We start from the raw sequence: 14,398 nt of genomic DNA on the forward strand, positions 1-14,398 counted from the left end.
GGATCAGAAGGTCGCTAGGACTTGCTTGAGGGAGGACAGAGGGGCAGGACAGGTGGCCTGGTAGAGATGCCAGATAGTGATGGGTTACAGCCTACTGGGTTCTCTTTGAACTTGGCATTCCCAGCAGGGAAGCTGAAGTATATCAGCCATTTACACTTTAGTATGAATGACGATTTGGATTTCTTGCTTTCTAGTTGAGGTCCAAGGTACAAGAGGGAGGATAAGTCTATCTGGGTCATGGCTTACCTTGGAGAAGGTGGATTTCAGAGTTTCCAAGGGAGCAGGGCTTGTATCTGAAGGCTCAGCCTCTCGCCCACGTTCAAACTCTGAACCCCACTGTGCATCCTAAGCTTTCTGTGCCTCTACACAGATCATCCTGGCTAACACGGTGAAACCCCGTCTCTACTAAAAATACAAAAAATTAGTCGGGCATGGTGGTGGGCGCCTGTAGTCCCAGCTACTGTAAAACAGGGGAACCTCATGGGACTGGGTGATGGTTCAATAAGAAGTGTTGCCTGGGTGCAGTGGTTCACCCCTGTAATCTCAGCGCTTTGGGAGGCCAAGGCAGGAGGATTGCTTGAGCCCAAGAGTTTGAGACCAGCCTGGGCAACATAGCAAGACCCAATCTCTTAAAAAATATTTTTAAAAATTATCCAGGCATGGTGGTGCACACCTGTGGTCACAGCCACTGGTGGGGGGCTGAGGCAGGAGGATTGCTTAAGCTGAAGAGTTCAAGGCTGCCATGAGCTATGATTGTGCCCCTGCACTCCAGCCCGGGCGACAGAGCGAGATTCCGTCTCAAAAAGAGCCAGGCTCAGTGGCTCACTGCTGTAATCCCAGCTCTTTGGGAGGCTGAGACGGGCAGACCACTTGAGCTCAGGAGTTTGAGACCAGCCTGGCCAACATAGTGAAACCCCCATCTCTATTAGAAATACAAAATTTAGCCGGGCATGATGGCTCACACCTGTGATCCCAGCACTTTGGGAGGCGAAGGCGGGTGGATCACCTGAGGTCAGGAGTTCGAGACCAGCCTGGCCAACACGGCAAAACCCTGTCTCTACAAAAATACAAGAATTAATCAGGCGTGGTAGCAGGTGCCTGTAATCCCAGCTACTTGGGAGGCTGAAGCGGGAGAATCACTTGAGCCTAGAAGGTGGAGGTTGCAATAAGCTGAGATTGCACCATTGCACTCCAGCCTGGGCAACAGAGCAAGACGCCGTCTCAAGAAGAAGGAGAAGGGAGGGAGGGGGGAGGGGGAAGAGCTGCATGGGGTAGGGCACTGTCATTAGGATTATTGTCCAGTAAAACCCATTCTTTCCAAGGGTCACCCCTGCTTCAAGCCGGTGCCTCTTTCCGGCTCCTATGGGGACCACCGAAGCCACGCTCCGGATGGAAAACGTGGACGTGAAGGAGGAATGGCAGGACGAAGACCTTCCCAGGTAGGACTTCCACACCCCTGAGTCAGCCGTCGGGGGAGCAGGTGTCTCTCCCAGGTGGGACGCAGGAGCCAGGCCGTCTCTAAGTGGGAATGGCCCGGGGCTGGCCTGGTTCCATCTGCGTGTCCTCATCTACCGCACACTCTGGGAGGGCTGAGGCCCTATGTGCGAGTCTTCTCTGTGGCCTCACAGTGGGGTAGTCCAGGCCAGGCACATAATGGGTATTTGCTCATTCTTTTAAGATCCATTTCTGTCCTCCCTGCCTCAAGGCTCCAAAGGAGCCCCCACCCCTACACCATTTTAAGAGTTCTTAACATTCTGGCCTGGTACAGTGGCTCACGCCTGTAATCCCAACACTTTGGGAGGCCGAGGCGGGTGGATCACTTGAGGTCAGGAGTTCAAGACCAGCCTGACCAACATGGCAAAATCACGTCTCTACTAAAACTACAAAAATTAGCTGGGCATACCAGGAGTGGTGGCTCATGCCTATAATCCCAGCACTTTGGGAGGCTGAGGCGGGAGGATCACAAGGTCAGGAGATCGAGACCATCCTGGCTAACACGTTGAAACCCCATCTCTACCAAAAATACAAAAATTAGCTGGGCCTGGTGGCGGGTGCCTGTAGTCCCAGCTACTCAGGAGGCTGAGGTGGGAGAATGGCGTGAACCTGGGAGGCAGAGCTTGCAGTGAGCCGGTATCTCGCCACTGCACTCCAGCCTGGGCGACAGAGCGAGACTCCATCTCTAAAGAAAAAGAAAAAAATTAGCTGGACATGGTGGCACGCGCCTGTAATTCCAGGTTGAGGCAACATGGTGATTTATTAGCAGCCTTTAGGAGACACCTAACTCCCCTAACATGCTGAATTTTTTTTTTTTTGAGTCTCGCTCTGTCCCACAGGCTGGAGTGCAGTGGTGCAATCTCGGATCACTGCAACTTCCACCTCCTGGGTCCAAGTGATTTTCCTGCCTTATCCCCCCCGAGTAGCTGGGATTATAGGCGCCTGCCACCACGTCTGGCTGATTTTTGTATTTTTAGTATAAATAAATAGTAGAGACTGGGTTTCACCATTGTTGGCCAGGCTGGTCTCAAACTCCCAAAGTGCTGGGATTCCAGGCAAGAGCCATCAAACCCAGCCCCTATGCTGAACATTTTGCAGGGACATCTTGTCTACACTCTGTCTCCCCACCACAAGGAGCCCCACAAGAGCACAGGTCTTTGTTTAGCTCAATGATGTATCCCAACCTAAGGATAGTGCCTGGCATACAGTCGGCGCTTAACAAATATTGGGTGACAGGTGCTGGTCACTAGTCAGAATAAGAAATCACAGGGGCTGGGTGTGGTGGCTCACGCCTATGATCCCAGCACTTACAGAGGCTGAGGCTGGGGAAATGCTTGAGCTCAAGAGTTAGAAACCAGCCTGGGCAAGATAGTGAGACCCCATTTCTACTAAAAAAATAAAACAGCTGGGCATGGTGGTGTGCACCTGCAGTCTCACCTACTTGGCAGGCTGAGGCAGGAGGATCACTTGAGCCCAGAAGGCAGAGGTTGCAGTGAGCCATGATTGCACCACTGCACTCCAGTTTGGGTGACAGAGCGAGACCCTGTCTCTATTTATTTATTTTATTATTTATTTATTACTATTATTTTTTGAGATGGAGTCTCGCTCTGTCGCCCAGGCTGGAGTGCAGTGGCACGATCTCTGCTTGCTGCAAGCCCTGCCTCCCGGGTTCACGCCCTTCTCATGCCTCAGCCTCCCAAGTAACTGGCACTACAGGCGTCCGCCAGCACGCCTGACAAATTGTTTTGTATTTTTAGTAGAGAGGGGGTTTCACTGTGTTAGCCAGGATGGTCTCTATCTCCTGACCTCGTGATCCACCCACCTCAGCCTCCCAAAGTGCTGGGATTACAGGCGTGAGCCACCATGCCCAGCTGCAGAAAGAAAGAAAAGAAAGAAAGAAAGAAAGAGAAAGAAAGAAAGGAAGGAAGGAAGGAAGGAAGGAAGGAAGGAAGGAAGGAAGGAAGGAAGGAAGGAAGGAAGGAAGGAAGGAAGGAAGGAAGGAAGGAAGGAAGGAAGGGAGGGAAGAAAGGAAGGGAAGGAAGGGAAGGAAGGGAAGGAAGGGAAGGAGGGGAAGGAGGGGAAGGAGGGGAAGGAAGGGAAGGAAGGGAAGGAAGGGAAGGAAGGGAAGGAAGGGAAGGAAAGAAAAGAAAAGAAAAGAAAAGAAAGGCCAGTTGCAGTGACTCAGGCCTGTAATCCCAGCACTTTGGAAGTCCGAGGTGGGTGAATCACAAGGTCAGGAGTTTGAGACCAGCCTGGCCAATATAGTGAAACCCTGTCTCTACTAAAAATATATAAAATAAAAAATTAGCTGGGCATGATGGCTGGTGCCTGTAATCCCAGGTACTCAGGAGGCTGAGGCAGGAGAATCACTTGAACCCGGGAGGAGGAGGTTGTAGTGAGTCGAGATGCACCACTGCATTCCAGCCCAGGTGACAATGCGAGACTCTGTCTAAAAAAAAAAAAAAAAAAAAAAAAAAAAACTACGTGGAAAGGAAGCTGTGCGAATTTGCTGTTGAGATGTGTGACTCTGATTTGCTGGCTAGAGATCCCTCTTCCCTTTCAGAGCCAGGAGTTCATCCATCCCCCAGACGCAATGCCTGAGGGTCAGTTATAGAAACTACTGGGTGAGGTTCAGTCAAAAAAATCAGGTGTGTTTCGCCTGAAAAGAGAATTTGAAAAGAATTTCCAGGCCGCCCGCAGTGGCTCACGTCTGCAGTCCCAGCAGTTTGGGAGGCCGAGGCGGGCAAATCACTTGAGGTCAGGAGTTCGTGGCCAGCCTGGACAACATGGCGAAACCCCGTCTCTACTAAAAATACAAAAATTAGCTGGGTGTGGTGGTGGGCACCTGTAATCCCAGCTACTCAGGAGGCTGAGGCAGGAGAACTGCTCGAACTCGAGAGGCGGAGGTTGCAGTGAGCCAAGATCATGCCACTGTACTCCAGCCTGGGCAGTGAAGTGAGTGAGACTGTCTCAAAAAAAAAAAAAAAAAAAAAAAAAAAAAGAATCTCCAGTTCCAGAGAAATCTCAATCTGAGAGGGTTCCGGAGGGCGGGACGAGGCCGAAAGAACGAACTTAAAAGAGAATGGGGTTTGAAGGAGATACAGAAGAATGCCTGGAGCAGTCGGTCTCCGTCAAAATGAGTCAGGCTGGTGTGGGAGGCCGAGAGCTTCCTTCCCATTCACGTCCAAGCAGAAGGAGGACTGTTGAAGATGGCACCTTGATATTCAAGAACTTCAGCCCGCTCCTGAATCCAGTCATTGCCAAGCCTCTAAGGCCCATGCACCTGTGTGTGTTTCTTTGTAGCAAGAGGTCCCTGTTCTCAGAATAGCCAACAATCACGGTTGGGAACGGAGGCTGACATCTGTAATCCCAGCTCTTTGGGAAGCCAAGGTGGGAGGATCCCTTGAGCCCAGGAGTTCAAGATTAGCCTGGGCAACATAGTAAGACCTCATCTCTTAACAAAAACAAGCAAAAACTGGCCGGGCCTGGTGGCTCACACCTATAATCCCAGCACTTTGGGAGGCCAAGGCGGCAGATCACCTGAGGTCAGGAGTTCGAGACCATCCTGACCAACATGGAGAAACCCTGTCTCTACTAAAAATACGAAATTAACCAGGCCTGGTGGCGCATGCCTGTAATCCCAGCTACTCGGGAGGCTGAGGCAGGAGAATCGCTTGAACCCGGGAGGTGGAGGTTGCAGTGAGACAAGATTGCACCACTGAACTCCAGCCTGGGCGAGAAAGTGAGACTCCATCTCAAAATAAATAAATAAATAAATAAAAAAAATAGAAAATGAAAAAAAATTAGTCAGCTATGCTGGCGTGCACCTGCTACTCAGGAGGCTGAGGCAGGAGGATCGTTTGGACCTGGGAGGTTGAGGTTGCAGGATCTTGGGAGCCAAGATCGCACCACTGAACTCCAGCCTGGGCGACCGTGAGACTCCGTCTCAAAATAAATAAATAAATAAATAAACAAACAAACAAATAAATAAATAAAAACAGTCAGGTATGCTGGTGTGCACCTATAGTTCCAGCTACTCAGGAGGCTGAGGCAGGAGGATTGTTTGGACCTGGGAGATTGCAGCAATGAGCTATGATCACACCACGGCACTGCAGCCTGGACAACAGAGCAAGACTGCATCTCTAAGAAAAATAATAATAATTTTAAAATAATGTCATTTCAAGCAGCACAGCATAAACAAAGGCACATAAGCTTTGGGATCAGACGCCCATGGTTCAAATCCCAATTCCCCAGCAGGTTTGCTCTGCCATCTGGGCTACCTCTTTGGGCGTCTCAGTGCCTCTGTTTTCTGATCTGTAAAACAGGACAATAACCTCCCACGCACCAGATGGTTGTGAAATTTCGATGAAACAGCCGACATGGGCTGTGCAAATGACGAAGGCAGCACAAATAAATAATCATCTCCAGTGTTATTATTATTATTAGCTTAGCTCCCTTTCCCCCTACTGATGTTTTTTTCTTTTCTTTTTTTTTTTTTTTTGAGACAGAGTCTCACTCTGTCACCCAGGCTGGAGTGCAGCGGTGCGATCTCAGCTTACTGCAACCTCCGCCTCCCGGGTTCAAGTGATTCTTCTGCCTCAGCCTCCCAAGTAGCTGGATTACAGGCGCCCGCCACCATGCCCAGCTCATTTTTGTATTTTTTTTTTTTTTTTTTTTGAGACGGAGTCTCGCTCTGTCGCCCAGGCTGGAGTGCAGTGGCCGGATCTCAGCTCACTGCAAGCTCCGCCTCCCGGGTTTACGCCATTCTCCTGCCTCAGCCTCCCAAGTAGCTGGGACTACAGGCACCCGCCAACTCGCCCGGCTAGTTTTTTGTATTTTTTAGTAGAGACGGGGTTTCGCCGTGTTAGCCAGGATGGTCTCGATCTCCTGACCTCGCGATCCACCCGTCTCGGCCTCCCAAAGTGCTGGGATTACAGGCTTGAGCCACCGCGCCCGGCCTTTTGTATTTTTAATAGAGAGAGGGCTCACCATGTTGGCCAGGCTGGTCTCGAACTCTCAACCTCAGGTGATCCACCCACCTCAGCCTCTCAAAGTGCTGGGATTACAGGCATGAGCCATTGGGCCCAGCTCCACTGATAATTTTTTTTTTTTTTTTTTTTTTTTTGAGACAGTCTTGCTCTGTCACCTAAGCTGGAGTGCAGTGGTGCAATCTCGGCTCACTGCAACCTCCACCTCCCGGGTTCAAGCAATTCTCCCACCTCAGCCTCCCGAGTAGCTGGGATTACAGGCACACACCACCACACCCGGCTAATTTTTGTATTTTTGGTAGAGACGGGGTTTCAACATGTTGGCCAGGCTGGTCTCGAACTCCCAACCTCAAGTGATCTGCCTGCCTCAGTCTCCCAAAGTGCTGGGATTACATGTGCGAGCCACCCCAGCCGGCCTCCACCGATAAGTTTAAAAGCTCTCGTCTCACCCAAGCCTTCTTGAGACAAAGACCGAGGCTGAGCACAGCTGCAAATGTGAGCTGGAGGCCGGTTCTGGAAGGGGTAAGGCCAGCGGGAGCAGGAGGAGGGAGTGTTTCTGGTGGATTTCTTACAGCTGCAAGGCTGCTCGCCCCCCCGCCCCCCCGCCCGCTGCAGCAGCTCTGCGTTTGCAGGACAGCAGCCTCGCTGTGCCAGCCTGGACCCCACAAGCTACGCCTTTGCCAACAGGGCACTTCCTCCACGAGGCCTCTGTCTTCCTCGTCTCCGGAGGGACTGAGTGCAGCTCCTCGGTGCAGGTCCAGCTGCGGCCACACATAACAACCTCTGTCTGCTGCAAAACAGCTCACAATTCTATTTCTCCCAGCCCAGCCATCCCCTCCCCTGGGGACTGCAGAAGTGGTCTTTGTACTTCCTCTAAGGATGTCAGATAGAGCTCTGCATGGCCTCTGTCCTTCAAGCACTTTTTTTTTTTTTTTTGAGACAGAGTCTCACTCTATCACCCAGGCTGGAGAGCGGTGGTGCAGTCTCAGCTCACTGCAACCTCCGCTTCCAGGTTTCAAGCAATTCTCATGCCTCAGCCTCCCAAGTAGCTGAGACTACAGGTACGCACCACCACACCTGACTCATTTTTGTATTTTCGTTAGAGACAGGGTTTCACCATGTTGGTCAGGCTGGTCTTGAACTCCTTACCTCAAGTGATTCGCTTGCCTCGGCCTCCCAAAGTTCTGGGATTACAAGCGTGAGCCACCACGCCTGGCCTCTTTCTAGCATTTTCCTTCACTCTCACCCTTCTGCAGCCTGCTACGGAGCTAGCGCTGAAGGCAGCCCAGAGATTGCTTACTGCCTCGATTTCTCCATTCACTCATTCTGATGCTATGCGCCGACTGTATACCAGTCCCTTGTAGCCTCACAACCCAATGCAAGGTGGCAGCTGGGTTCATGGCGCTTCTGATCAGGTCAGGGAGGGAAGGGGAGCTGTGATTCCTGGCTGCGAAGGGTGAGGACGGATGAGCCAGGGAAGGAGGTGGGGCGTAGGGGGCCTCGCATTCCAAGCAGAGAGGACAGCATGTGCAAAGGCCCTGGGCTCAGTGGAAGCAGGTTGAGGGACTGAGGAAGGCTGCGTGGGGAAACTGAGGACTGGGGGAGGAGCTTGCCCAGGGCATCATAGCTGAGGAGGGTCAGTGCAGGGTGAGTTGCCCCACAGGTCCCTCTACTCTCCTCCCCTCACAACTGAGTGGCTGCCGGTTTTGTCTGCTTGCTTGTAACTTTCTGTTTTTTGTTGTGGGTTTTTTGGGGGGTTTTATTTGTTTATTTATTTGAGACAGAGTCTCGCTGCAACGCCCAGGCTGCAGTGCAATGACATGACCTCGGCTCGCTGCAACCTCCACTTCCCAGGTTCAAGCGATTCTCCTACCTCAGCCTCCCGAGTAGCTGGGATTACAGGCACCCACCACCATGCCCAGCTAATTTTTGTATTTTTAGCAGAGATGGGGTTTCACCACATTGGTCAGGTTGGTCTCGAACTCCTGACTTCAAGTGATCCACCCACCTCAGCTTCCCAAAGTGCTGTGATTACAGGTGTGAGTCACCATGCCTGGCTGCTTGTAACTTTTTAATTAATTTTTTCTTTTTCTTCAAGACAGGGTCTTGTTCTGTCACCCAGGCTGGAGTACAGTGAAGTAATCATAGCTCATTACAGCCTCCATGTCCCAGGCTGAGGCGTTCCTCCCAATGAAGCCTCCTGAATATCTGGGACCACAGGCATATGCCACCACACCCAGCTATTTTTTATTTTCTGTAGAGACGGGGTCTCACTGTGTTGCCCAGGCTGGTCTCAAACTCCTGGGTTCAAATGATCCTCCCACCTCGGCCTCCCAAAATGCTGGGATTACAGGCATGAGCCCCTGCGCCTGGCCTGTTTTGAAATACTTCCAGACTTGGAAAAAAATTACAACAATGATATAAAGAATATCTGCACACCTTTAGAAGGATTATATAATTGTTAACATTTTGCTCCTTTTGTATCAAAGTCAGCCCTTGGGGCTGGGCACAGTGACTCATATCTGTAATCCCAGCACTTTGGGAGGCCAAGGCAGGCGGATTACCTGAGGTCGGGAGTTCGAGACCAGCCTGGCCAACATGGTGAAACCCTGTCTCTACTAAAAATACAAAAATCAGCTGGGTGTGGTGGCGGGAACCTGTAATCCCAGCTACTGGGGAGGCTGAGGCAGGAGAATCGCTTGAACTTGGGAGGTGGAGGTTGCAGTGAGCCGAGATTGTGCCACTGCACTCCAGCCTGGGTGACAGAGCAAGACTCTATCTCAAAAAAAAAAAAAATTGTATCCTCAATTGTCCCAATAATGTCCCATGTCCCTGTTTAGCTAATGCCCCACTCCAAACCCCAGATCCAAGACCCAGTCTGGAACAACTCATTGCATCAGATTGAGTATACTGGGTTGTGTGTCTACTGGGGCGTGCGTCTCACCAGGCACTGGGACTTAAACTTGTCTCTTCTGGGGGAACACGATCCAACCCACCTCAGCAGGACGAAGCCACACTGTGCATCTTGCATATGGGGGGACCCCCACATTCTTCTTTTTTTTTGAGACGGAGTCTTGCTCTGTCACCCAGGCTGGAGTGCAGTGGCACGATCTCAGCTCACTGCAACCTCCGCCTCCCGGGTTCAAGCAATTCTCCTGCCTCAGCCTCCTGAGTAGCTGGGATTACAGGCATGCGCCACCACGCCAGGCTCATTTTAGTATTTTTAGTAGAGACGGGGTTTCGCCATGTTGGCCAGGCTGGTCTCGATCTCTTTACCTGGTGATCCGCCTGCCTCGGCCTCCCAAAGTGCAGGGATTACAGCTGTGAGCCACCATGCCCGCCTGGGACCTCCACTTTTTACCTGGGTTGCCCATCACAGACTTTGAGAGCCGACTCTGCAGAGGACTAAGTGGATGTATTATACCCATGGGCCATGGAGGGGATCTCCAGGTCTGGAGAGTCTGAGGTTTTCTTGGAGCTTGCGGAAGTAACAGGATCTCACCTGATCTTGGAAACTGCAGCTTCATGAACAAGCGGGGAGAGGTTGCTCCACCCATGTTTGGGAACAGTGGGTCCTCCTTCAGGGAGCCTGGAGCCCTGCCAGGTCGGCTTCTCCAGTTCCGCGTGATCTTAAACCTTTCCTGAACATCCACTGCAATGGGCGGCTCAGCCTCAGGACCTCATCCCATCCCTGCCACACTGCCTCCCCCTGGCCCTCCCTCCCTCCCTCCTTACCCTCCATCCTCCAACCACTCCCTCCTCCCCCACTGCTCTCTCTGCACCAGGCATCCTGGGTCTGCTTTCTGATCTGCCCTTGAACTTGGCAAGCTTATTCCAGTCCCAGAGCCTGGAGCTCTGCAGTGCCTTCCATCTGGAGTGCTCTTGCCTGGTCTCTGCAGGATGCCAAAGTCATGCTTAAAAGTCTACACTTAAAAGTCACTTCCAGACAGGCACAGTGGCTCACTCCTGTAATCCCAGCGCTTTGGGAGGCCGAGGCAGGAGGATCACTTGAGCCCGGGAGTTCAAGACCAGCCTGCAAGACCCCATCTGTGGAAAAATATAGAAATTAGCTGGGTGGCTGGGCGCGGTGGCTCACACCTGTAATCCCAGCACTTTGTGAGGCCGAGGTGGGCGGATCACAAAGTCAGGAGATCGAGACCATCCTGGCTAACACGGCAAAACCTCGTCTCTACTAAAAATACAAAAAATCTGCTGCGTGTGGCAGTGTGCGCCTGTAGTCCCAGCTACTCGGGAGGCTGAGGCAGGAGAATGGCGTGAACCCAGGAGGCGGAGCTTGCAGTGAGCCGAGATCATGCCACTGCACTCCAGCCTGGGCAACAGAGCGAGACTCCGTCTCAAAAAATAAATAACTAAAATAATTTTTTTTTTTTTTGAGACGGAGTCTCGCTGTGTTGCCCAGGCTGGAGTGCAGTGGCGCGATCTCGGCTCACTGCAAGCTCCGCCTCCCGGGTTCCCGCCATTCTCCCGCCTCAGCCTCCGAGTAGCTGGCACTACAGGCGTCTGCCACCGCGCCCGGCTAGTTTTTTTTTTTTTGTATTTTTAGTAGAGACGGGGTTTCACCGTGTTAGCCAGGAGGGTCTCGATCTCCTGACCTTGTGATCCACCCACCTCGGCCTCCCAAAGTGCTGGGATTACAGGCTTGAGCCACCGCACCCGGCCTAAAATAAAATTTTAAAAAATTAAAAATTAGGCCAGGCACGGTGGCTCAAAATAAGAAAAGAAAAAAGAAAAGAAAAAGTTGCAAAGTTAGTACAGAGAATTCCTGCAGACTGTGCAGACTGGGCACCTGGTTTCTCCCATAATTAACTTTTTTTTTTTTTTTTTTTTTTGAGAGGGAGCCTCGCTCTGTCGCCCAGGCTGGAGTGCAGTGGCCGGATCTCAGCTCACTGCAAGCTCCGCCTCCCGGGTTCACGCCATTCTCCTGCCTCAGCCTCCCAAATAGCTGGGACTACAGGCGCCCGCCACCTCGCCCGGCTAGTTTTTTGTATTTTTTAGTAGAGACGGGGTTTCACCGGGTTAGCCAGGATGGTCTTGATCTCCTGACCTCATGATCCGCCCGTCTTGCCCTCCCAAAGTGCTGGGATTACAGGCTTGAGACACCGCGCCCGGCCATTTTTTTTTTTTTTTAAGAGACAGGGTCTCACTCTGTCGTCCAGGCTGGAGTGCAGTGGTGCGATCATACCTCACTGCAGCCTCCGCCTCCCGGGCTAAAGCAGTCCTCCCACCTCAGCCTCCAGCATAGCTGGGACTACAGGCACCACCATGTCCAGCTAATCTTTGTATTTTTGGTAGAGACGGAGTTCTGCCATGTTGCCCAGGCTGGCCTACTGTCCTTTTCCTTCTGCCCCACAACCCCATCCAGGATCCCAGATGACATTTAGTTATCACATCTCCTGACACTCCTCTGGATGGTGGCGGTCTCCCGGGCTTGCTTGTTTTCATGCCCTTGATAGTTTTATAGATGTAATCTCGCTCTGTCACCCAGCCTGGAGTGCAGTGGCACGATCTCGGCTCACTGCAACCTCCGCCTCCCGGGTTCAAGCAATTCTCCTGCCTCAGCCTCCTGAGTAGCTGGGATTACAGGTGTCCTCCACCATGCCTGGCTAATTTCTGTATTTTTAGTGGAGACGGGGTTTCACCATGTTGTCCAGGATGGTCTTGAACTCCTGAGCTCGAGTAATCCTCCCACCTCAGCCTCCCAAAGTGCTGGGGTGACAGGAATGAGTCACTGTGCCCGGCCCATCCTGTATTTTTTGGAATGACATCACTACACACAGCCTACAGAGAGTTATCCTTCATCTTCTTTTTTTTTTTTTTTTTTTTTTTTTTTTGAGATGGGATCTTGCTCTGTCGCCCAGGCTGGAGTACAGTGGCACAATCTCGGCTCACTGCAAGCTCCGCCTGCTGGGTTCATGCCATTCTCCTGCCTCAGCCTCCCAAGTAGCTGGGACTACAGGCGCCACCACCAGCCCTGGCTACTTTTTTGTATTTTTTAGTAGAGACGGGGTTTCACCGTGTTAGCCAGGATGGTCTCAATCTCCTGACCTCGTGATCTGCCCACCTCGGCCTCCCAAAGTGCTGGGATTACAGGCGTCAGCCACCCACCATGCCCAGCCTATCCTTCACTTTCTTGAGGGCAGATCTGTACATAAACTATTTTCAATTTTTCTGCACAAGAAATGTATCTCTTCTCTGCTATTTGTTCAGTGACTTATTTATATCCGTATGGACTCGTAGACATTTATTTCATATCTTGGGTTATAATTCAATATTGCATTATTTATTTGGTTGCACAAACTGTTTCAGCATTGACATAGAGATCTCTTCTGGTTGACTCAGGTTTTTGTGGGGTTTTTTATTTATTTTATTTATTTTTTATTTTTATTTTTTTTTGAGACAGAGTCTTGCTCTGTCACCCAGGCTGGAGTGCAGTGGCCGGATCTCAGCTCACTGCAAGCTCCGCCTCCCAGGTTCACGCCATTCTTCTGCCTCAGCCTCCAGAGCAGCTGGGACTATAGGCGCCCGCCACCTCGCCCGGCTAGTTTTTTGTATTTGTAGCAGAGACGGGGTTTCACCGGGTTAGCCAGGATGGTCTCGATCTCCTGACCTCGTGATCCGCCCGTCTTGGCCTCCCAAAGTGCTGGTTTTTATTTATTTTTAATACTTTTTGCTGCATTTGAGAGTTAACAACTCATCAGAGACCAAATTCCGCAGGGTTGCCCCTAGAGAGAATTCAACTTATTAACATATTTCAAAGTTTTTAAAGTCATGTGCTGCTGGGGAAAACCTTCATTCTCCTCCAGCCATCTAAAAATCTCCAAAAATCTTAATATTAATTTGATGATTAAAAGGAGCCCTTCAGCCCTGATGCGTTATAATTTTCTTCCTCTGCTAAAGAAAAAACATGCCCGCCGGGCGCGGTGCTTGACGCCTGTAATCCCAGCACTTTGAGAGGCCAAGGTGGGCGGATCACAAGGTCAGGAGTTCGAGACCAGCCTGGCCAATATGGTGAAACTCCATCCCTACTAAAAATACAAAAATTAGCCGGGCATGGTGGCAGGCACCTATAGTTCCAGCTACTTGGGAGGCTGAGGCAAAAGAATTGCTTGAACCTGGGAGACGGAGGTTGCAGTGAGCCGAGATTGCGCCACCATACTCCATCCAGCCTGGATGACAGAGCGAGACTCTGTCTCAAAAAAAAAAAAAGAATGAATGAATGAAAAGAAAAAACGTGCTGCTTGTGGTGGCTCACGCCCATAATCCCAGCACTTTGGGAGGCCAAGGTGGGAAGATGGTTTGAGCCCAGGAGTTCAAGAGCAGCGTGGGAAACATAGCGAGATCCCATCTCTGCAAAAAACTACAAAATTAGCTAGCCATGGTGGTGTGTGCCTGCAGTCCCAGCTACTCAGGAGGCTGAGGCAGGAGGATCTCTTGAGCATAGGAGGTTGAGGCTGCAGTGAGCCATGATCACGCTACTGCACTCCAGCCTGGGCGATAGAGTGAGGCTCTGTCTCCAAAAAAAAATGTATATATTTAAGTCCAGTGATTCTCCAGAACTAACTGCGTTTTTCTTTTGTTCTTGTCTGACTTGCTTGGCTGGACCTGTCTGGGCTACTCCATTGTCCTCTGCCTGAATCTCTGGTGCCCGGCGACTGATGCCCATTCCTGGATGGGTCCGTAGACCACTCCCAGAAGAGACGGGGGTGGAATTGCTTGGCAGCCCCATGGAAGACACATCCTGTAAGTTTCCACGTCCGCAGAAGGGCGGAAACGGGCTCAGTGCTTCCGGGTTTCAGCCCTGCCTAGGGCTGTAACTGTAGAAATGTCAGAGGCCACACCGTGGGCACAATGTTCCGTCCTGGGGTCTACGGTGGAAGTGGCCGTGGTGGGTGAGA

General features: G+C 51.4%; 1 protein-coding gene across 1 annotated transcript in view; it reads left to right on the plus strand.

Annotated features, from left to right (window-relative positions):
• Window positions 1-1,362: 1,362 nt before the first annotated feature.
• ATCAY (ATCAY kinesin light chain interacting caytaxin) overlaps window positions 1,363-14,398 on the plus strand; it is a 39,227-nt gene continuing 26,191 nt past the window's right edge. The window contains exons 1-2 of the mRNA XM_010367269.2: window positions 1,363-1,439; window positions 14,185-14,243. Coding sequence (XP_010365571.2) covers window positions 1,363-1,439; window positions 14,185-14,243 — 136 coding nt within the window. The remainder of the gene's footprint in view (window positions 1,440-14,184; window positions 14,244-14,398) is intronic.

Source organism: Rhinopithecus roxellana, chromosome 8 (genome assembly GCF_007565055.1).
Source record: "Rhinopithecus roxellana isolate Shanxi Qingling chromosome 8, ASM756505v1, whole genome shotgun sequence".
NCBI classification, from domain to species: domain Eukaryota; kingdom Metazoa; phylum Chordata; class Mammalia; order Primates; family Cercopithecidae; genus Rhinopithecus; species Rhinopithecus roxellana.